The sequence below is a fragment of the Sturnira hondurensis genome, unplaced genomic scaffold (assembly GCF_014824575.4).
Source record: "Sturnira hondurensis isolate 20B ecotype Veracruz unplaced genomic scaffold, ASM1482457v3 Scaffold0008196, whole genome shotgun sequence".
Lineage (NCBI taxonomy): Eukaryota > Metazoa > Chordata > Mammalia > Chiroptera > Phyllostomidae > Sturnira > Sturnira hondurensis.
In genome coordinates, this window is record NW_028080827.1 from 25,836,780 (window position 1) to 25,860,228 (window position 23,449).

The 23,449-nt window shown below is 45.2% G+C and overlaps 1 protein-coding gene across 1 annotated transcript in view; it reads right to left on the minus strand.

Annotated features, from left to right (window-relative positions):
• Positions 1-12,280: 12,280 nt before the first annotated feature.
• ATG14 (autophagy related 14) overlaps positions 12,281-23,449 on the minus strand; it is a 29,993-nt gene continuing 18,824 nt past the window's right edge. Inside the window, exons 6-10 of the mRNA XM_037054357.1 lie at positions 21,589-21,818; positions 20,329-20,446; positions 18,907-18,997; positions 18,742-18,827; positions 12,281-12,661 (exon numbers count right to left, since the gene is read on the minus strand). Coding sequence (XP_036910252.1) covers positions 12,355-12,661; positions 18,742-18,827; positions 18,907-18,997; positions 20,329-20,446; positions 21,589-21,818 — 832 coding nt within the window. The 3' untranslated portion in view covers positions 12,281-12,354. The remainder of the gene's footprint in view (positions 12,662-18,741; positions 18,828-18,906; positions 18,998-20,328; positions 20,447-21,588; positions 21,819-23,449) is intronic.

Here is a 23,449-nt window from a genome sequence, read left to right on the forward strand (position 1 = left end):
CTGTGGGGAGACGAAGGACACCGGTGAGATGGGTTGTGGAAGCCCAGGCTGGGACCAGAAAGGTCCATCGGGCTGTGGATGGTGCTGGGAAAGGGAGGGAGGAGGGGACAAGGAAATAGGGGGCACATTCCACATTTCCACCTGGAAGGAGAAAGAACCCTGTGCCTCCCCTGAGTCCAAACTTCCTACCTCCGCTGGAGATTAGGAGGGGATGTGGGGGATGGGAACTGGGGTGGGGTGGGGAGTATGCAAGACCCCCTGCATGGCCCAGAGCCAGATATCTGGGAGTCACTTTTGCCAGAAAGGTGAAATAACCACCTGAGACAGTGGGGCAAGAGAAGAGAATGAAGGACCCAGGGGTTCTCTTTCTGCCTTGGCACAGTAGACTGTTCTGTCTGCTCGGTGTCCAGGGCTGATCTCTGTCTGGACTCCTGAAGCACTCCCTTGCTGTCCTTCCAGCAGGACCTTGCCCCACCCCATTGCTCTGCCTCCTGTCAGTCACAGCGTCGGCCACTGCAGGCTTGGTGGAATCTCCGCCACTTGGAACCCAAGGTTATGGCATCCTGTGATGGCTCCTGGTGATTCATCTGTTTGTGTTATATCTAGTCTGTGGCTCTGGCAGGCGCTGCTGCCCGCAAGGGTTGGGCTGCTGACCAGCACTGCAGCAGAGGCCTCTGCGGTGTGGCCGGTTCACCCTGCTCTGTCCCCTTCACCTTGGAGAGAGCGACTCAAGACTGGTGAGTGACACACACCATGTCTCCCAGAACTCAGCTGTAAACAGACATGCCTAGTCTACTTAAATCAAGAAAGGGATTTGTTAAAAGATAGTAAATTCTCCCAAATCTGTGGGAGGATTAGAAGGCAGGCTCCAAAGCTAAGCAGCAGGAAAAGACTGCAGTCACACGGTGGGGACTGCTTTGTAACACTGTTCTGATGAAGTTGGCTCTGGACCCAAAGCTCAGCCACGGCTGAGCCCCTGGGAGAACCACCACCTTGGTGCTGAGGACCACCTCCATGTGCAGGTCCCTTGGGCACAAGCTCCATTGTGAGTCCCTCTCTCAGGCGTGTCTGACCGGCTGAACCTGGCCACATGACTGCATCCCACATGTCCATTTATGAACAGCCAGGCCACGTAAAATTCATCAGTGTGCCCCTGGTCAGAAAACTTCAGTTCTGATTTTTATTTCCTATTGCATGATTTTGGGTCTCTCTAGTTTGTTCTCTACCCCTCTGGTTTCTCATCTGTAAAATGGGCACAAAGGATTTTCCCACTCTGCTCACTTGAGACATGACATTGGATCTAATTTAACCTGTTTTACCTCTTCAGTGAGCCTATCAGAAAAATGTAGGAGGACTTCCGCCAAGATGGAGGCATAGGTGGAAACACTGTGCCTTCTCCCACAACCAAGTTTGAATACAACAAAGATTTGGAGAAACAAAGACACAACCAAAGGACAGAAAATTGAATTATACGGAAGTCCGACTACATCTAACTGTTAAATGGGACGGTAAGAGGGGCGGAGCCAGCAGCGAGCAGGGTCAGGCAGGACAGGGCCCCCGACCCAGGCGCGCAGGCAGACGGGAACCAGTTGGGGTGTGGGGCAGACCGAGGGCGCATGTTCGCGCACAGTGAGACAGACCACGCAGGCCCCAGGGGGCGAGGACTGACGGTGGTGGCACACTCGCGTGCAGTGGGACGAAACGCCTGGGCCCGGTGACGGCAGCAACTGTGGCACCGGTGAGGGCCGTGGTGGAAGGCAGCGGACAGGACGCCATAGTCCCTCTTTGACCCTACCCCCACATACAGCGTCACAACCCAGCGACTTAGTTGCCCTGTTCTAGTGAACTCTTTAGAGCTCTGATCCTGCTATGGAACAGGCACGAACAACCCGAAAGATGGCGCGAGAAGAACTCAAAGTCCCAGAGCCAATAACTCTAAGCGACCAAGAAATTGCCAGCCTCTCAGAAGCACAATTCAGGACATTATTTATCAGGATGCTCACAGAACTGGTAGATTATAGTCACAAATTAGAGGAACAAAGTCACAAATTAGAGGAACTTATGAAGGCTAAACTAATTGAAATGAAGGGAGATGCACAGGAAACCAATAGTGATGGAAAGGAAACTGGGACTCAAATCAATGGAATGGACCAGAAGGAAGAACAAAACATCCCACCAGAAAGGAAGGAAGAAATGAGAATTCAAAAAAATGAGGAGAGGCTTAGGAACCTCCAGGACATCTTTAAACGTTCCAACATCTGAATTATAGGGGTACCAGAAGGGGGAAAGAAACAGCCACGAGTGGAAAACTTATTTGAACAAATAATAAAGGAGAACTTCCCCAGTCTGGCAAAGGAAATAGACTTCCAGGAAATCCAGGAAGCTCAGAGAGTCCCAAAGAAGTTGGACCCAAGAAGGAACACACCAAGGCACATCATCATTACATTAGCCAAGACCAAAATGAAGGAGAGAATCCTAGAAGCAGCAAGGGATAAGGGGACAGTCACCTACAAAGGAGTACCCATCAGACTGTCAGCGGATTTCTCAAAAGAGACCTTACAGGCAAGAAGGGGCTGGAAAGAAGTATTCCAACTCATGAAATCCAAAGACCTACAGCCAAGATTGCTTTATCCAGCAAAACTTTCATTTAGAATGGAAGGACAGATAAAGTGCTTCTCAGATAAGGTCAAGTTCAAAGAGTTCATCATCACCAAGCCCTTATTATATGAAATGCTAAAGGGACTTATATAAGAAAAAGAAGATGAAAAATATTAACAGTGAAAGGACAGCACACACACAGTTATTAACAACCACACCTAAAACAAAAGCAAACCAAGAGGACAGCTAGATCAGGAGTGGAACCATAGAAATGAAGAATACATGGAGGGTTAGAAACAGGGGGGTGGGAGGGGGAGAAGGGGGGAGAAGGTACAGAAAATAGCATAGATGGTAGGTAGAAAATAGATGGGGGGAGGGCAAGAATAGTAGGGGAAATATAGAATCTAAAGAACTTGAGACATGTGGTTATAAACTAAGGGGGGAGAACGGTGGGGGAGGGGGTGTGCGGGTGGAGGAGAATGAAGGGGGGAATAGAACAACTGTAATGGTATAATCAATAAAATATATTTAAAAACAAAAAAAACAAAAAAAAGAAAGAAAAATGTACATGTGGGTCACTATTTCCATTGGACAGTGCTGTTCCAGATCAATGCTTCAATATTAATGTTGGAATTAATATTAATATTAAGGAATTAATCAAAATGAATCTGATTCAGTGGGTCTGAGATGGTACCCAAGATCCTGCATCTCTTCTTTTAAAGTGAAACTTAGAAGAAAATTAAGTTTATCGGGATAACACTGGTTAATAACATATAATTTCCAAGTATAGAAGATTATAATTTGACACCTGTCTAACTCTATCTATTGCATGCTCACCACCCAAAGTCTAGTTTCCTTCCATTAACATATATCCAACCCCCTTTACCCACCTCTTTCCTCTCTGGTGACATTTTGTTGTATCTAATGAGTTTGATTTTGTTACCTTTTGTTTTCTATTCCAAATGACTGTAATCGTGGTTTATGTCCTTTTCCTTCTGATTTATTGCACTTAGCATAATTCTCTCCAAATCCATCCATGTTGTCTCAAGTGGCCGTATTTCGGCTTTTTATGGCAAAGTAGTATCCATTTGCATATATATACCACAATTTTTACCCACTCACTTGTGGATGGACGATGAGGTTGTCTTCACGTACTGGCTATTATAAATAATACTGCAGGGAACGTGGGGTACATATCTTCCTAAGTAAATGTTTTTACATTCGGGGGTAACATACAGTAGTTCTAGTTCTCTTTGTTTTCAGAGGAACCTCCATTCTGTTTCCCACAGTGGCATTCCCACCAGCAGCGTGCGAGGGTCCTGTTTGTTCCGCATCCTATCCAACACTTCTTTCTTCTCATTTTGAGAACAGCCCTCCTAACAGGGGTGAAGTGCTATTGTGATTTTGATTTTGATTTTAATTTCTCTAATAACTAGTGATGTTAAACATCTTTTCATTTACCTGTTGGTCATCTGTATGTCTTACTTGGAAAAGTGTTTATACAGGTCCTCTGCCTAATTTTGAGTTGGATTTTGTTGTTGAGTTGTATGGGTTCTTTATATATTTTGGATATCAGACTCTTATTGGAAGTATCATTTATAAGTATCTTTTTCCATTTCATTGGTTCCCTTTTTGTTTTCTTCATTTATTTTTTAATTTTATTTTTTGTGCTGTGCAGAAGCCTTTTAGTTTGATTTTTGCCTTTGTTTCCCTCACCTTTGGTGTCAAGTTCAGAAACACCTCAGAAACCAAAATCCGTTCAGCGTCTGCTTTTTTCTATGTATTTTATTGGTTTAGGTCTTAGATTCCAACTCTTTAACCCATTTTAAGTTAACCTGTGTGTATGATTTAAGATAGTAGTCTAGTTTCATTCTTTTCTATGTGGCTCTCCAGTTTGCCCAACACCATTAATTGAAGAGATTTTCTTTTCTACCTGTGTAATCTCAGCTCCTTTGTTGAAAAGTAGTTGCCTGCATATGTGTGGGTTTATTTCTGGGCTTTCAGTTTTGTTCAACTGGTCTGTTTTTTGGTCAACACCGTGCCATTTTGATGACTATATATAGTTTTGTAGCAGTTCGATATCATATAGCACAATACCTCTGACCTTTTCTCTCTCAAAATTGCTGTGCCTGCGTCTGTCTTTGAGACGGGTCTTCTGAAGGCAGTACATGGTTGGGCCTTGGTTTCACCCATCATGCTACTCCGTACATTTTGACCGATAAGCTCAGTCCACTTGTATTTAAGGTGATTATTGACACAGGAGGACTTACTACTGCCGTTTCATCTTTAGTGGTTGTCCTGTGTTTCCATAGTTTTTTTCCCCTTGTGACTCATTAGGTTTATGTTAAAAAATGTTTCACACATGGTCCCTATTCTTTTGACTGCATCATATTTTCATTTACCTGTGCAAGTTCAGTCCTTTTCTTCCCCTTTTGATGTTTTGTCACAAATGATCCCTCTGTGCTGTGTGCTCATCTCCAAATTGCAGAACTTAGTCTTAAAAAAACAAAACAAAACCGTCTCCTTTAACCTTCATCAAGTTTATTCAACAATAGGTTCCGAAACAGAGTTGTAATTTCCCGTTTCTGTCATCACTCAAGCTTTGTAGACTTCTTTGTTTCAGGTGAAAGCTCCTCTGATTTCTTTTTTTTTTAAATTTTATTTATTTATTTATCTTTAGACGGGAAGGAGAGAGAGAGAGAAACATCAATGTATGGTTGCCTTTCGTGCATCCCCTGCTGGGAGTTGGCCTGCAGGGAACCAGCCTGCAACCCAGGCATGTGCCCTGACTGGGAATCGAACCTTGATCCTCTGGTTCGCAGGCCCGCGCTCAATCCACTGAGCTACACCAGCCAGGGCTTCCTCTCATTTCTTATAATGCAGCTCTTGTGTTAAATTACTCCAGCTTTTTTTTTTCCCCCCTCTGGAAAAGCCTTTATTTCTCCTCTGTGTCTAAGGGATAACTTCACTGAATATATTCTTCTTGGCTGGTTATTTCTTTTTTTCAGTGCATTCAATATTTCATTCCATGTTTCCTTGGCTTATAAGGTTTCTCCTGAAAAATAAGATTATCTAATGAGGTTTCTATTGTGGTTTACAGCCACTCCCCACCCACCAGCCCCAGCTGCCTTGAGAATTCTGTCATTAACTTCTGCAAGTTATAGTATAATGTGTCATGAAGAAGGTCTTTTTGCTTTGAAGTGTTGTTCGCTTCCTGGACTCTAGAAGGGTCCAGCTCTTAGGTTTGGGGATTTCTCACTGGTTACTGCTTTTAGTATGCTGTTTCCTTCTCCTCTGATATACCCGTTGCCCGTGCGTTGCCCTTTCTGATGAAGTCAGGCAGTTCCTGGGGAGCTCATTTTCTAAACTCTTAAGTCTCTTCTTCCACTTGAGCCGTTTCTAGGTTTCTATCTTGGAGCTTGCTAATTCTCTCTTCCATCTGGCCTGCTTCATTTCTTTCCAGTGCTCTCTACTGCATTGGTCATCTCAATGAGTTCTTAAGCTCCAGAATTATTTTTTATCCTCACCTAAGGACATTTTTTTCATTGCTTTTTAGAGAGAAGGAAGGGTGGGGGGGTGGAGAGACAGAGAGACAGAGAGAAATGTCGATGTGAGAAATGTCAGTGGACGCCTGTCGTACACGTCCTGACTAGGAACTGGTGACCTGCTTTTTAGGACAACGCCCAACCACCCGAGCCACACTGATGCGGCTGTTCGGTTCTTTCTTGTAGTTTCAATCTCTTTGGTAAAGTACACCATTTGTTCATTGATTTTATTCCCGAGCTCACTGAACTGCCTTTCTTTCTTGTATCTTATAACTTGTAATTCATAACTGCAATCTTTAATTCACTTGTCATTTAAATCACAGCCTTCCATATCTTTGAGTTTGGTTTCTGGAGACTCTTCATTTTCTTTTTCGCAGAAAAAAGAATTTACTGAAAGGCTGTCAGACAAGGGTAAAATAGACAAAACTCAAATTTGTCTCCTTGAACTCAGGCTTGAGACAAGTTTTATGAGGTGAGGTTAGTAAACTGTTACATATATTCATAAATTCTAATTCAGGAGGCTCTGACTGAATGGTTTGGAAACTTAGCCAATTAAGGGAAGGTTTGGGAAGACAAAGTACAAAGTCTTCCCAAACCTTAGTACAAAGGGATTCCAGTTTGGCAGCATCTGATTGGCTGAAGTCATGAACTCTTATGGTGTTTGGTTTTCCTTTGACCTGGGCAACAGTTCCAGCAGGTACCTCTCACTTTGGAAATGGGCCTATGAGGACCAAATCTTCAAAGCACTTCTGTGGTAGTGTGAAATCTGGTTGCGCCGAGGGCTCGAGGTCACATCAGAGACACTCAGTTACTTACTGTGCATTGTGACTCAGGTTGGCTATCAGCGGTCAACGCAGGAAACATTCAGGCCTGGACACAATTTTTATAAAAGTTTGAGCCCAACTGATGACACATCAGGGACCTAGATCACAAATGCTCCCCGACTTTTTGTTTCATGGGCTACTCTGTTACCTTGGTTATTCTCGACACTTGATACGTTGTTTCTCCGCCAACACATTGGAGGTATGAACTCTTCCTCTTCCGGTATTGTTTTGCTCTTTACAATGAGCATGTTGACAAGTAGAAGCCCTTCCTGCTCCAGTGGACGTTGTGAAAGCGCAAGCCTCGTTTTCTCTTACCTGCATTACTGGCACTCCTGCAGTCTCGCTGGGGCAGTGTCACCATGGCTGTGGAAAGTGCACCGTGCTCCCCAGCTGGTGAGCACTCCCTCTGGGCCCAGGTTAGAGACGTGGCACCACCCCGTGGTGTGGTGTGGCAGGCAGCAGGCCTCCATGCTGGGAGTTCCCAGCACCACCTCCTTGTTACCAGTGGCTGCCCCAGTGCTGGGCCATGTGAGGCATCTCCACGGCCTCTGGTAGGTTTGCTGCAGTGGGTGAGTGGGTGAGGAGAGTAGGGTTCGTGAGTCTGGTGGCTTTGCCTTCTCACTAACAATGGTGGCTGCTAGTCCTCAGCAGTCACACCACTGTATTGTCTCCACTTGTCACTGGGTTTAGGCACAATGGGCAGCCATGTTGCTTTTGCCCCACCCCACCCTCCAAGCTGCGGTGTGAGGACTGCAGCCAGAGATCTCCACATCCACATCCACCGTCAGTTGGGGCTGCGGTGGGTGCCAAACTGTGTCTCTACCTGCATCGCTGTCCTTCCCCCACCCGACCTCCTGTGCCGTTCCAATATGCCCACCTTCAATTGTATCGACATGTGGATCTTTCAGACACGTTTATGTGTCGAGCAAAGGATCCTTGGTTGAATTGTAGTTGGGTGTCTAACTTGTAACTTTAAGGGGAGATACAGACAGGTGTTCTCATTCTGCCCTTATGCTGAAGTCATTCTCAAGATCATGCATTTCTAACAAGCTCCCAGGTGATGCTGGCTTTGCAGGTGCAAAGATCACTCCTCGAGTAGCGGCAAGGCTATAGAGAATTTTAGGAGCTAAAGGGTCTTGGGCATGGTGTTCACAGAGAACACCATGTAGTCCTTCAGCTCTTAGCAGGTTTTATCTCAAAGGCCCTCAAGGGGGTAGCAGAACTTCCAGCTGAAGCCAGTGTCCATGCCCTGGTAGGTCCCCCGTTCATGGGTGCTGGCGAAGCTCTCCCAGCTATGAAGGCAAATACTAACCCCGACACAGAAGATACACTCTGCGTCTGTCGTTCCTTAATCAACCTTGGAATGGGGTGTGTGCCTCTCCCACCTACTACTTTCAGATCACTTGGCACTTTCGTACCCAGATCGTGACCCACGTATTTGCTCATGCTCTACAAATGTCTTCCAGATGGTGTTTTTAAATTTGGGGAAATAAGTCCCTGGGAATGATAGGAAAGCCCCTTCAAAATCTAGGTATCTCCTGAAGTTGTACAGCAAAGGCTAAAACGCCACACCCAAAGGGGGAGGTAAAGAACAAGCGGATGTGGATCTGGAGATGTTACTGCCTCACACACAGGACTCTTAATGACTCTGTGCTTCTGACACTCAGCTGGCTGTAGCCCATCTTTCAACACGCACTTAGTGCTGTCCAGTATCTCCTGCCTATTTCTTACTCCTTAAAGGGGACTGTTCAAAATCTCCACCAGAGTTCCCCCCACCACAGACTCACCCTCATGTATTCCTACAAAACTCAGCAAAAAAGTCACGGATGCGGCTCTTGCTGTTTTACTCTCCCTTTCTTCCAGAAAAGATTGTCCCTAGAGAAAAGAAACTGGTGGTTTCTGGTTTAAAAAACCCCACTTCATCTATGTAACTCTAAGCCCACCCTGTGGGCTCCTTCCCCAGGGTGCTTCCTCACCAGAACCTCAGAATGGGGGCTGGAGTTGGCTTTCTCTCATTAAGCATTTCATTGCTAAAGTTAGATGACTTGCTCAAAAGCCCAGTTTCCAATTTCCTGGTACATTTTGTTGAAGCAACTTTCAAATGACCTCTTTGTTCACAAAGGACAAAACTACCCATCCCTAGTTCTATCCATTTGCTTCAACCTGATTTCTACATCAACCACAACGTAACACTGGGGGCTGGAAATTTCTGTATGTGTACTGGATGGGAACATGTCTGTAACTCACACGGAGACTGAGGGACATGAACTGAGGACACAGCCCGTTCGGGCCCCTCCATCTCTGTGCCTGCTTTCCTCCTGCAGCAGGTGAGGAGTAGGACGGCCACAGCGACAGTTCGTCACCGTTTCTCCAGGTTGGCCTGACTGTTCCCCTGTAGTCAGTCTTGGTACCCCCGAGCCTGCAGGATTATCCGTCTGGGAGAGACCAGTTACCAGCGGGTGGGGAGGAGAACCCCGCCCCCCATAACTGGCTTGACAGATTCCCTTTAATCTTTATCATTTTTCCTTCTCTCTTGTCCTGAAGAAAATCTGGGCGGGTTCATATGGGCATCCTAGAGACTGCCCTTCCCTCCCCAGGCGGCTGTCACGACACCAAGTCACTATAGGGCACAGGCATCATGCGATGGCCACCAAAGAAAAACCCATCTTTCAAGAAAGTATGTAACTAGTCAGCAGCCAGTTTCCCAGATTACTAAAGATGGACCATTATCATGAGCAACCACCACGATAATAATTTTTAAGAAGTATTAGTGGGCGTATTTTCTCCCCTGGCAAACGATTATCCTGTAACTTAGATAAAATATTCCAGTGTCAGACCTCATTCTTGCTACCTGTAATGTATCAGTATTAAGAAAAAGACATATGTATTAGCCAAGTACTGTTAAAAATTTATTACAATCATAGAGTAAAAGTTTAGAAAACATCTGTATGATGACTCAAACTAGTTTGGAAGTTGCGGAGCAGTGGGCAGTTTCTGCAACGTCACACCACGGGAGATTCTCAGATGCCGCAGTTCTCTTAACAGCCACCAGGGGCTGTCCTCCCAGACCGGCAGCACGCACGTCCTTAAACGAATCCTGCCCGCCCCACCCAGTGCTGACACGCCGAGTTTTTATTAGCATACCTTGTTTCAACACATCATTTTAATATGGAAAAAAAGGACCAAGTTCTATGGCTTTTTGTTTAAAAAATAAAAACCAGCTTCGATTAAAAAAAAAGCTGTTTACACATGGTTCTGGCACCTACATGATAGATTTTAATGAGCAGCAAAGAGAGTAGAAAACAGTGGTTGAAATGTGTACTTCAGAGTATTTACAGGGTGGGTCCAGTGCAATATAAGGAAACCCAAACACTTCGGCCGCGTAAGCCCGCAGGCTGGTGTTCACGACCACTAAGGGGTTTGATCGTTTAACCAGAGGTAAAGTGCCTCTAGGTGATGGCAACCAGAAACGTCCCCTGTCCACCCCCAAATTCCCCACACCCTTGCGAGTTTTGTAGAATTACTCTTGATAGGTGCCTGTGATCTCTGGGTTCTGCCCTCCAGCTCCGGCTCAGTCACGGTTCCACAGGAGGCTCACCTGGGAGGGAGCACGACCAGCGCGCCTTGCGGCCGATGCCAGCCTCTGCCCTTGTGGCCCAACGCCCGTCTCTCAACTCTGGAGACTGAGCTCTTCTTTGTAAGGGCTGGAAGTACCCGGATAACTGCCACCTCATGGGCTTTTAGGTTCATTTGGTAATTTGTTCAAGTCTCCCACTCTAGCAACTACAGGCTGGATGGGACAGCGCAAGCAGGCCCACAATCATAACGCTGAGTGGTTCAAACAGGAGAGCCTGTTTCCTCCCCAGATGGGCAGTTCACAGAGCGGGGGAACCTGGGGCTCCTGGAGAGGAACAGACGCCCTGCTGCAACTCGACCCAGAACTCGCCCGACACCACACCAGCAGCAAGAGCTACATAGCACCTCGGGTTGGGAGGCAAAGTATCACCCATAATAATTACGACGAGAAAAGAAGCGAGGGCAGGGCAAACCTCCCAATGAGGTACTACCATGCTAGTCACACTAATAAGATGTGGTGATAATGCCGGTTGGGAATTTTTCTTAGGACTTCTTTTTGTAGTTGTTACATAGAATTTTTTTGCAGTTATTAAAAATAAACTACTTACATATTTGTACATAATGCCTCTCTACAGTTTTCTTGTAAGATTGTCACTAAGAGAATGACAAGACACATTAGCTGAAAATACTCTCTTGGTGAGGACAACTCCTCCCCCAGACCTCTCCCCAGGAGAGAGAAGAGTACCATCGGCCCTGGCGAGGGGAGGCGGTGTCCTCAGAGCGGCAGAGACCTTAGGAAACCAACAGGCAGGTGGGCTGCCCTGGAAACCGGCCACCTACCAGACCCCTCAGGAAGCAACTGGGACTCCAAAGACAGCAAAGGCCACTTACTTCAGTGGCTTTTAACCTGCGCCCAGGCAGGCATTTAGCTTACATTAACGAAGACCTTAGTGACTTCATCTTTCAGTGGCAGAAAATAAGTTCAATTTCAAAATGCACATAGTGTAGATGGTAGGAATTCAATAATCTAGTTAAGAAGGAACTTAATTCCCCTCAGAATATAGGAAAATAGGTTTAAAATCTCTAGGACATTATTGCAGCTAGAATTTCTTCTGTTCGTGGATAAGGGTCCTAAAGAAAAGACCTTAGTTTCTTTGGTGTGTGGGGAGAAAAACAGGAATGTCTCACGGACTACGACAGAGCAGCACAAGTGAAATAATTTTTAAACTACCCATCTTCCCCCAAAACACTTCTCCAAACAAAACCAAAATCCTTGACCTAAAAAGCGAACATGACAAAATTATAAAGAAATCAAGTATTTCAAATTGCTGGTTCTCTGTACAAAACCAATCGCATAAAAACAATTCATATTAAACAGTTTTTAATCTTTCAAGTCCTAATCATGTAGAATCACTTCCCTGTGACTCAGCCTCTAAAATGCAGAGTGTGCAGGAGGAGTCTCGGCGTTGCGAGGACCGACACACCAGCCTGTGTTCTGTGGGCCCCTGGCCATGACCAGAGGAAGCCCAACGGATTTCTGCCTCAACAGAACTGTCCTGCTCTGGTCCTTCCTCCACCAACACTAGTCCAGGTAGCAGGACCTCTGACCCCTCTGTTCTGTTAGCTACCATAAGGATGTCTGTCGGTCACCACCACTGGCTGTTTGACAAACAGAAATGCTTGCCTCCCTGCTTTAAAACAAAACAAAAAAAGTTTAAAACCTTTTTGTTCCAGGCATGAGCTTACCTAATACATAAAGTCTGCTAGTTTACTTTCCTGATGCAAATCTGGCATGTTTTGATCCATGCTTGTTAACGGTGTCCAGTGTAAGCCTTAAACCAGGAGGTCACCGAGGCTGCCGCAGAGGAGATCATCCCGCCGGCACTGCTGCTGGCGATGGGCGGGGACACCTGGGTGCTCTGGCTCTGAGAGACTTCCACAGGCTGGGAAGGGATATCGCAAAACCGGGGGCTTGGCAAGTTCTCCCAGTCTGTGCCCAGGTCCGTTTCCTCGTCACTTATGCGCTCCTCTCCACTCTCATCTGATTCTCCGGCAGCTCCGGGATCCACAAACTCCATGGACTCCTCCAGGTCTGCTCGCACTTCAAAGGGTCCCGACCTGGGTGCAGACAGACAGTGCGGGCCTCTTTAAGACAACCAGTATTCTCACAACGTGTGACACCAGGTGACGGAAGACCTGATGGCATGTAGGAGACCCAGAGCTATGGCTGCACCTGCTTCCCAAGTCTGCACTGTATTCAGTCGCTGTTGGTCTGAGTTGTTTTTTTTTCTTTTAATCTAAGTAATAACTCCCATCCAAGAAATGACCAGTGCACCATACCAGACTTCTCAGTTCTACCTACTTAATTTGTAAGACCCTAGATGGAAAAATCCGTCCATCGGTACCATCAATTCTGGTCCAAAGTACGATCTTCTGTTTTAAACAACTGCATTATCTATGCATTCCAGTGACACAATTCTGACAAAAAGTCACCTGATGTATATACTTGGTATGTTAGTTAGTGGAGCAAGTATCAAATGGCGTACAAAGAAAATGGTAAGATGTTCTCTGGCTCATGAAAGCCCCCAATTATTACACTCAAGACTCAAACGAGCTAAATGACCCGGCTGTGTGCACGTTGGCACGGCTTCCTGGGGAAGGTGTCAGCAGCAGCTGCTGGACTCGTTCAAGGCATTGCATGATTTTCTAGGGACATGTTTATGGCACAGAATGAGATAGGATTATTCCAAATATATTCATCTGGAATAGTGCGTATTTCTATACTGTCAGGAAATTTTTTTTTCTCCCCAAAGGTTCCTTATAATGTCCTCAGCTCCAAATTCAATAACCTTTGTCTCAGGCCTCACTCCCTGTCACAGGCCTTCTGCTTCTCCCTGTTCAAGTGCCCTCTAGCTCCTGCCTCACAGGAGCCAGGCTGCACCTCCTTCAGGTGGGCAGTCACCCCCCACCACAGTCCCTCCAGGGGAGTTCCCTGCCACCAGTCCCTCCAGCAGGCCCTATCTATCCACTGTTGCCCCCAATATAATATGGTCCAATGCCTTGGCTCATTTAAAAGTTTCGCTAGTAACTACTTTGAGGAAAATGACAGAGGAGAACAAAAATAAGAGAGCTGAGAAATGTCCTAGAGTTGTACAGCCTGCCCTTTTAGTCCTTGGTCCAAACTTCTTAGTCTTTACAGTGATGAAGGCCTAGTGTTCGCCCCCTGTGCACCTCACCAGACCTGCACCTGCTGACTCACTTTTTCCAGGGTCGAGTAGCCTCCTTCCTCCAAGACAACCACGCTCCTTCCCAGTTGGAACACAGCAACAGGAATGGCCAATGATTTTAAGGCTTCGCAAGTATTAATTAAACTGGAAGATGTGCCACAGGGTTTCTGTCGGTTGCTAGTGAACAATTTACATTCCAGACAGCCCCTCAAACTAGGCCTCCACTCTGCGCCTTTCCCCTGTCACTTCCAGCATCATCTACTACCTGCCCAGCACATCTGTGCTACCCCCCCCCCCACAAAATTAGCTGGCATAAAAATTAAGTCTTTCTGCGTAATGTCTTTGGGGAATACAGATTATAAAACAAAGCCAGAGAACTTATTTTCTCATGATACAGGGACTTACCCTTATTAAGGCAACAGAATGATCTTTTTGGCTTTTTAAAAGTCTCATTTCACAAAACAGCTTATTTCAAAAATATTATAGAATATACAACATCAAGAGTGAACCCTACTGTAACCTCTGGACTTTGAATGATAGCAGTGTGTCAATGCAGCTGCCATCGCAGCAGAGAGACTAATAAATCCCGGGGCGGGGGGGTGGGGGCGCGTGATTAGAGGGATAACTGCAGTCTCAGGGTGTCTCCCCACACACAGCCTGGCAGGAGAAATAGAGGAATTATACAGCGGAGAGATTACACAGTATCCTACGTGACTGAATTCGTCACCGATAAGAAGGGCCACTGTGGGTCCCCAGATGTGACACCAGGAGACCCGCCTGCCCAGCCTGAAACACAGAGCCTGATTCTCACTGCACGGGGACACCCAGTCTCAAAATGAAAATTCTACTTAAAAAAGAAAAAATGTTAATGTTGTAAGAGGAAAGACAAAGTAGGCTGTGAAGATGTTTCAGACTTAAAGAGACACAGCAATTGAATGGAACAGCAGCCCCTGGACTGGATCCTGGAGGGGAAACGCTGCGAAAGAGTCCACCTGGTGCATGGACAAAATGTGCACATGGGCAGTAGAGTGTCACACTGGTGTTAAATCGGCTGACGTTGCTAACTTGCTGTGGTTAAATAAGAAACTAACTCCCTATTTAGAAGAAATACACATTGAAATACTTAGGGGTCAAGCGCCACGATATATGTAATTATCCACAAAGAGTTCAGAGAAACATACTGTTGTGTATCTAAGGAGTGGAATACGGAGAGGGAGAGGGGAGCACAAATGACAAAGCAAATGGGGTCAAACACTAACAAAGTGAATCTGGGTAAAGGATAAATGCATCTTTATACTATTTTTAACTTTTGGAATTTTCCTGTAAGTTTTAATTTATTTCAAAGAAAGAAATAAGGCCATGTTGGATTCAGGATAGAACCTGTAGCTCAGCCAGTCTCAATGGAAACAAGACGTCCCATACAAGCTCCATTACCAATCTCTCCAGGCCGGACTGAGGGAGGCACCAAAAGCCCCGACCACCGGGTTCACAGGCTCGGAGGCCGTGGACGTGGTGACAGCCTGGCTGTGTGTGTGTGTGTGTGTGTGTGTCCTCCTGCAGAGCACAGCCCTCCAGATGGAGGGCAGACTCAAGGGCACACCCAGGGAAAAAACGGCAGATCCTCTAAGGAAGTAAAAGCCATCAACACCGCACATCATCAGTCCTTCCCTTTGTGCTAAACTGATAGATGGAAAACAGAAACCCGGTTTGAAGTGCATTTCTTTCCTCTTGATTGAGACTAAAGTCTTTTCCATTTGAATTCTGACTTGCATTTCTTTTGTGTGAACTGCCTGCTTGAATACTTCTCTATTTTCTTGAGGCTGTTTGCCTTTCTTTCATTGACCCGATTTAAGTCTGGATTTTAATCCATTGTCTCTTACAAGTACTGCAAAATTTATCGGTTGCTTGTCTTTTAACAGTTTATAGTATCATTTAACAAAGACAGAGTTTTTACACATTAAAATGTGTAACTCCTTTCCTTTATGATTTTTGGGTTTGGTGGCTTGTTTGGGAATTCCCTCCCACCCTATGATTATAAAACAGTCTTTTCTCTTAGTTCTTTTTTTTTTTAAATTATGGTTGCTTATATCATCTGGAATTAATTTTTGTATGTGGAATGTGGTATGAATCCAACTTTTCGCCCCATATGACTACCCGACTGGCCCACCACCACTGAGCTGCTATTACTGATTCGACATGTCACCCGATCATGTATTAATTCCCACACGTACACGAGTCTGTTTCTGGACTCTTCCTATTTGCATGCTAACAGCACCCTATTTTAATTACCTTTATACTGCTTTAAAGGGACAAAGACCATCCCCTGTTACTCTTCTACCAAATTTCTCTGCAGACTGTTCTAGTTAAACACTAGAATCAGCTTGTCTAAGTCCCATGACGTACCTATGGAAATTCTGATCAGCTTTCCTTTTTGGGAAAAGTGGCATTTTTACAACTGAGCCTTCCCCTCCTAGAAAATCAAAAGGGTTTTCACTTCGTTGGGCCTTCTTTCATTCGATGCCACATCTCATATGGTGCCTGGTGGCCTTTCAAGAATTACACGTTGATTTTTTTTTTTAGGTTTCATGATTTGCCCTCATTGGTGTGGCTCAGTAGGCTGGGCGTCGCCCCGCAAACTAAAAGGTCACCAGTGTGATCCCTGGTCTGGACACGCGCCTGGGTTGCGGGCCAGGTTCCTCACTGAGGACATGCAGGAGGCAACCCATTGATGTTTCTCTCTCACATTGATGTCTCTCTCCCTCCCTTCCACTCTCTCTAAAAATAAAATAAAATCCTTTAAAAAAGTTTCATTTTATTCACATAGATTTACATGTATTTTGTAAGGATTACTCCTCTATATAGAATTTATAGCCTTTGTTGCTGAAGTACATGGGGCGTTTTCCTCACTTCGTCTTCCAGCAAGTTGTTGTGGGCACATAAAAAAGCAACTGCTTTTACGTGTGTGGATCCTATGTCTGGCCACCGCCCTGAACTATCATTTCTAACAGTTTCTCCAGTTCAACAACCGTACCAACGACAACAGTGTCTCCTTAGCTCCCCTCCTTCCAACATAAAGCACACCTTATTTCTTTGTTAAAATGTACTATTGCCCTGGCTGGGCCTTCAGAGCAGGGTTAACACGGCAGTGACGGTAGGGCACCCTCGGTCTTCCCTGCTGCCGGGACTGCCTCTATTATCTATTTAAGTAATACGTCACTAAGTATAGTTTTGGCCTTATGCTTATGGCAGATATCCTTTATTAATAATCTCTTAACTTGATAGTTTTCTTTAATTAATGGGAACAATTTTATTCATTGATTTCTGGCATCTAGCGGGTCGATGTTTTGTTTTTTCTTCTTTAATACGTTCATGTGATAAAGCGATGTGTGCTGGTGAAAAGCACGAGCATCCACTATGGGGCGTCGTCAGCCGGGGGTGTGCTGGGCCCTGGGCCCCAGCACCTCTCCCGGCCCTGCGGTCACGGGCATGAGCTACCTGGCCATGCTCAGCCTCAGTTACTCCCTGTGTAAGGAAGAGTCATCATCCTACCTGGATTGAAGGCATGCCAATACTTAGCCCAATGTCAATTAATAATGGCTCAATAAATATTAGTTCTTATTATTAGTATTAAATTTCCTAATGTTGAACCTTTCACAGATAAGGTACAGAAAGGATGGCATGCCAACCTACAGCATTGACCACTAAAATTGGGGTAGATTTTCAATGGGTTTCTGTGGCTCCTAAACTAAGGAATGGGATTTGGGGTGAGGGGCATGAACCCCCCATGAAATGGCACAGAATTCTGGGGGTATATGCAGTTTCCTGGAGAAAGTTTGCAACTTCTTCCAAAATTAACCACTGTTTTCAGCAGGATGAGGGGAGAAACGGAAGACAACGGTTAAGGGCAGACTGTCGCAGAAAATGTACTGCAATGTGAAGGAAGCCAGGCACCCTGGTCGTGAAGGGGACTCCCCTTGAGCCTTGGTTTCAGTGCCAACGCAAGTGGATGATGGGGAGGAACCCCCCAAATCTTTGCACCTTTTAACTTTCTTGTCTTCTTTCAAAGTGCAAATATACTAACCAAGCCGTACCTCTAGAAATGTACGGGCAGAGTGCTCAGAATGAGGAAAAGAGGTAGACATCCAGAGAAGGGGCCCTTGGACAGTACAAAAGTTAAGCCTCGTCAAGGTCATGCGTTTATGGGCTGAGAAACTGAAAAGATCCCACAGACCAGTCGGGGATGGTCTTTTTTGTTACCGAGTCCTGTTTTTAAGCTAGAGATTTTAAACCACTTCATCCCATAAACATCTCATAGCCTTTGTCCAACTGGTAGTCAGACTGACTCGGTGACAAGAAGTGAACTGTGAAGAACTGTTATGATGGGAAGGAATAAGCAGGCACAAAAAAAATGCACAAGCAACCAGGTTGACACCAGACGAGGCTAGAGAGGAAACAAATGTGGTTCAAAGAGATGGTATGTGAGCTTCCAAGACAGCACAAGACAGGCCCCACTCCAGGAACACCTGGGCTCTTCTGCTCCCTTGTAGGTGTTAAAAATGCTTGCTAAATGCCCTGGCTGGTGTAGCTTAGTGGATTGAGCTCGGGCCTGTGAACCACACGATTATGGTTCGATTCCCAGTCAGGGCACATGCCTGGGTTGCAGGCCAGTTCCCAGCAGGGGATTCATGACAGGCAACCATACATTGATATTTCTCTCCTTTTCTCCTTCTTTTCCCCTCTAAAGGTAAATGAATAAAATTTAAAAAAAATGCTTGCTATTAATTTTCTCTGGGAAATGATTATGTAAGGACCACGATGGTTCAAGTATGACTAACCATCGTCTCCTTCTATTCAGAACTGCACTATTTTTGTCCCCGTGTGAGAATTTGGTGATGAGGAACTGGGCCCTGTATACTGCCAACACATACAACAACCCCATTTTAGGGTGGTCCCAATAAACACCCTCCTTACCTGCCTAGGTGTTCAGAATTCGGGCTGACCAGGTACATTAGATTCCTGAGGGTATGCAGTGGTTGTAATTGATCTAAATTTACGTGCTAGAAAAAGTGAAAAATTGATTACTATTTTCAACCATGTTAAGAAATTAAAAATTAGTTCACAGCACATTTTCCATACCTGAGAAAAGCACAGGTAAAGAATATTTGCATTTAGCTTCTTTACTGCTCGAGTAAATTTCTGTCTGCTGAGATTTTCCCCACAAAATTCACTGTAAAACAAACATATAAAGTTGTGTTTTTTAAAGGAAATTCTATGTTAAGATGTTTATTTTGAAGAGTACACTTTAAACTACAATTCAGCATAAAACCTACCTTGTGGACTTTGCCTCTTAAATGTCCTTAGAAACTTTCTAGGAATGAACTGTTCCCTCATGGGGCAATTGCACTGCATCTACAAAAGTCACAGGTGCACATACTCTTTGTCCAAGCAACTGCACTTCTGAAAATTCATTCCACAAAGATACTTGCAAACTAATAACATGATGAATACATAGGGTATGCCCTGAAGTATCCACAGAGGACTGGTTAAGACCTAGAACATTTACACAGAGGGAAGCCCTGCAACTGTCCACTCTATGCAGAATGACAGTGGAAGGCTCCGTGGGATTTGCACCCCTGCCTTCCCTGCTGCCCTCGGTCTCCACTGCTCTCCTCGCAGCTCACGCTTCCCAGGGCTTCGCACTGGCCTGTCCTCTGCCACAGCCTCCTTCCCCAGGGTCCCCTGGGCTTGCTCCCTTCCTCCCTCGGGTTCACACGTGACCACACACCTGCCCACTCAGACACAGCAAGCCCTTCCCTGCTTCCACGTCCCCTTTCGCTCACCCTGCTTGAATGTTCTCTACAACATTTGTCACCATCTGATGTACTGTGATTATTTGTCCCTTCATTAAAATCAAGTGGCAAGAGAGCAGGGATTATGTTTGTATCACCACTGTACCCACTTAGCACCTGGAACAGTGCCTAACACTTTAGGAGGCACTTAGTAAATATTTGTTAAATAAAAGCTTTAAAGGGAAGGTGCAAAACACCTTAGTACAGTATTAATACCTTCTGTGTTTAAAACGGGGGCTGGGGGGAGCAGTGCATGTGATGGTAACCATGTATGTTTATATTTGCTTGAAATGCAAGGATAACTAGAGGGCGGTAGGATGGTCTTAGTAGGAACTGGGTAGACTGTAAACCTTTACATTTAAAAAAATTTTAAACACATATTTTAATTGTTAAGAAAATCAAAAAAATTTCAAGTGTTTCTATTTAGCTAGTTCTTGCACATGAGTATACCCTCTGAATAACCTGTTTTTTTCCTTCAATTCTTTTTACAAGTGGCAGGATTCTCTGTGGTCTTCCCAAACATTGCACGTGCAATTGCAGGATAACACAAGTGTTATTTGTGTTATCTGAAATTAATCTCAATATCTATGGCTGGACTGCTTCTGTCTCAATAATACTTACATTTTTCTTTTGATTTAATTGGAATGAATGAGAAGACAGTAAGAACAAAAGAGATCCATGACAGACATCACCGCCTTCAATTACTTGCCTGTTGCACAGCTTTTTGGGAAGATTTATATCGAGTATGTGAGACAAAATGTTGACGAGCTGAGTCGCGTAGCACAGGGCAGCACTGATCGTGTATGCAGGGTTGTTATGCTCCATGTCTAAGGGGTAAAAACAACCACACACACAAACAGCTTTAATTTCAATGGAAATACGAATGAACCTATACTTTATGATTTCTAGCTCTATCATTACTTCACTGATGGTTATGTTTTACTCCTTACTAATAAAAGGTCCATGTTGCATTGTTTATGCTTTTTACTGAGTGAAATATAACTTAAGTAAATGGGCCTAAACTGGCCCAGCATAAATGAAATTAATCTGGCCCAGCATAATGAAAGTCTGAACTGCTCGAACCTGATAATGTATTATCTACCTGAACAATCAATGCCCAGAGAGACCTCCCTTAGCTTCCCTGTGGAAAAGCAGTCCCATCCTGTTCAGCCCTGCCCTGCGTTCCTGCTGGACTCACCCACGGCACACTCCGTGTGGGTGCTTTTCATCACTGCTTGCCCCTTGCCCTCCCCACAGAAAGGCGAAGGGCTGCACCCGTCTTGGTGACACCACTTCCGTATCACTAGCACACAGTACTGTGCACGACAGAAAGCTCATACTCACAAAATACTTGCTGAATGACTAATTGAGCAGTCCTTTTCCACCAAAGAAAAGCCACAGGAGTTTTAAAGAGTTTTGCAATTTTGGTATTCAATTTCCAGTCAGGACTGCTATCCAAGCTGTAGATACACTTCTTTACATAGTGGGATCTTATGTAAATAAAGAAGTTACTGACTCCCAAAATGTGAGATGTCTAAAATATGTTTTCAGTACTATCTACAGATGGATAAACAATATATAATCTATCCATACAATGGATTATTCAGTCATAAAAAGAATGAGATGCTGGATATACACAAACCCTGAAAACGTGCTAAGTGAAAAAAGTCATATGCAAAATGCCACATATTACACAATCCCATTTATATGAAATGTCTAGAACAGACACAACCTTAGAGACTGAAAGCAGGGGTCTGGCCTGGAGGAGGGGAATGCGGGAGTGACTGCTTCATGCCTTGGAATTTCCAACTGAAGTGATGAAGATGTTTAGGAACTAGACAAAGGTGTACAATGCTGTAAGTGTACTAAGTATCGTGCACTTTAAAATTGTTCGCTTTGTTATGTAAGACTGATCTCGACTAAAAAGGGCATATTTACAAAAGTTTCCAAAGACCACTTTGCCTCTCACCAGGACCCTGCGTGGTTTTCTTCTCCTCCACCCAATTATAGTAGGCGGAGTAGTCCCCGTTGTTGGGAAGGCTAATCCAGGGCCCTGTTATGCTGATGCTGGTGTCCCCGTTGTGGTCATCACAGACCCATCTCCCCGAGTGGTACGTCGTCCTCCGGGCTTCGGCAAGCTTGCTCACGGTGCTGGAGGTCATGGCGCTGTCGCTCTCTGAAGACGCATCCGCGGGATCTCTGAAAATCAGAAGATGCGTATGGATTTCAAGGGACTGGATTTTAAGGAGTGCACAGTATCGTACCTGCCAATATGCAGAACACTGGAAACAGGACCAGAGTCACTTGGAATATGTAGAGATAAGTGACTGCCATCAGAGATGAAGATCGAGTCAGCAGTGGCACAGAAGCCCAACGACTATAAGGAAGGTGACCCCGAGAGTCAGGGCCTCAAATATCAGGTTCTCAAATGATTCGGTCTCAGGGTCCCTTTATGTGCTTATAAACTTGAGGACCCCAGCCCTGGCTGGTGTGCCTCAGTGGATTGAGCGAGGGCCTGCGAACCACATGATCGCGGTTCGATTCCCAGTCAGGGCACATGCCTGGGTTGCAGGCCAATTCCCAGCAGGGGACTCACGAGAGGCAACCATACACTGATATTTCTCTCCCTCTCTCCTTCCCTTCCCCTCTAAAGATAAATAGATTAAAAAAAAAACCACTTGAGAACCCCAAAAAGCTTTTGTGTATATGGGTTAGATCTATTGAGATTTACTGTATTAGAAATAATGAGAACATTTTAAATTATTAACTTATTCAAGAATAATAAATCTATTAAATGTTAACATAGCATGTCTTTATGAAAAAAATCTGTATTTTTCAAACCAAGAACATTAGTAAAGAGTGACAATACTGACTGGCTGAGTCACACAGTAAAATGCAACACTGATCAAGATTTTTTTTGAAAATCTCTATGGTACCCAAGTCTTTCAGTTGTTCTTTCAAGGAAAAACAGTGTCCTGTGAAAACACCTACTCCTGCCTGCAGCTCACCCATCAAGTGCTTTCCCTGAGCCAACCACACACGTCAGTCTGCAGCAGAAGCAGTCTCTGCACACTTCCCACGTCATCAGATGTGTGTGCAGGGCCAAGACAATAACACAAATAGTTTCTATTGCTTCATCAAGAACATTCTTGTTGCAAAACTGCTTTCTTTTTAAAGCAAGCACGTGGTGGAATACCGTGACTGTTACTGTAGTTGGGTATCACTGCCTTTGAATGTGCCAAGGCGGACAGGCTTCACCCACCATGACCTGTGAGCCACCAGGGCCAATCAAGTGTTAGTACAGAACTGTAAAAACAGCTCTGCCCGCACAGGGACCCCCTGAAAGGCTGCAAAGGCCCACCGGAGTCCCTGTACTTGGGGAAGTGCTGGTCTAGAGAGTGGATGGGAACGAGAAGTCAGGGCGGGCGCACATGCGCAGGAGGGAGAACGCAACGTGTCTGGAAGCAGAGATGGGCGAGGGGCTGTGTGCAGCGTGCGTAAGGAAGCGCCCGGCGACGGTGGTGGCGAGGCAGGCAGGAAATGGGAGGCTGGCCGGGGCCTGCTGTGCTGCACTACGTCCAGACGCTGTTCTGTTGCCCAGTGGTTCTTGACCCTTTTTCCTTCTGCCACAACACACATGTGGCATCACTCCTACCGCCTGTCACGGACAAGACGGGGTGAGGGCTACGGCCAGTTTTAAGCTGTCCCGCTACTCCTTTCTTCTCCCACTGAAGGAAGTTTGAGAAATGTGAGTGAACAAGAAACCTTATTATAGGGTGAACTTCAAAACCATCAGCTTAGAAAAATTAATACCACGTGATTATGTTCTA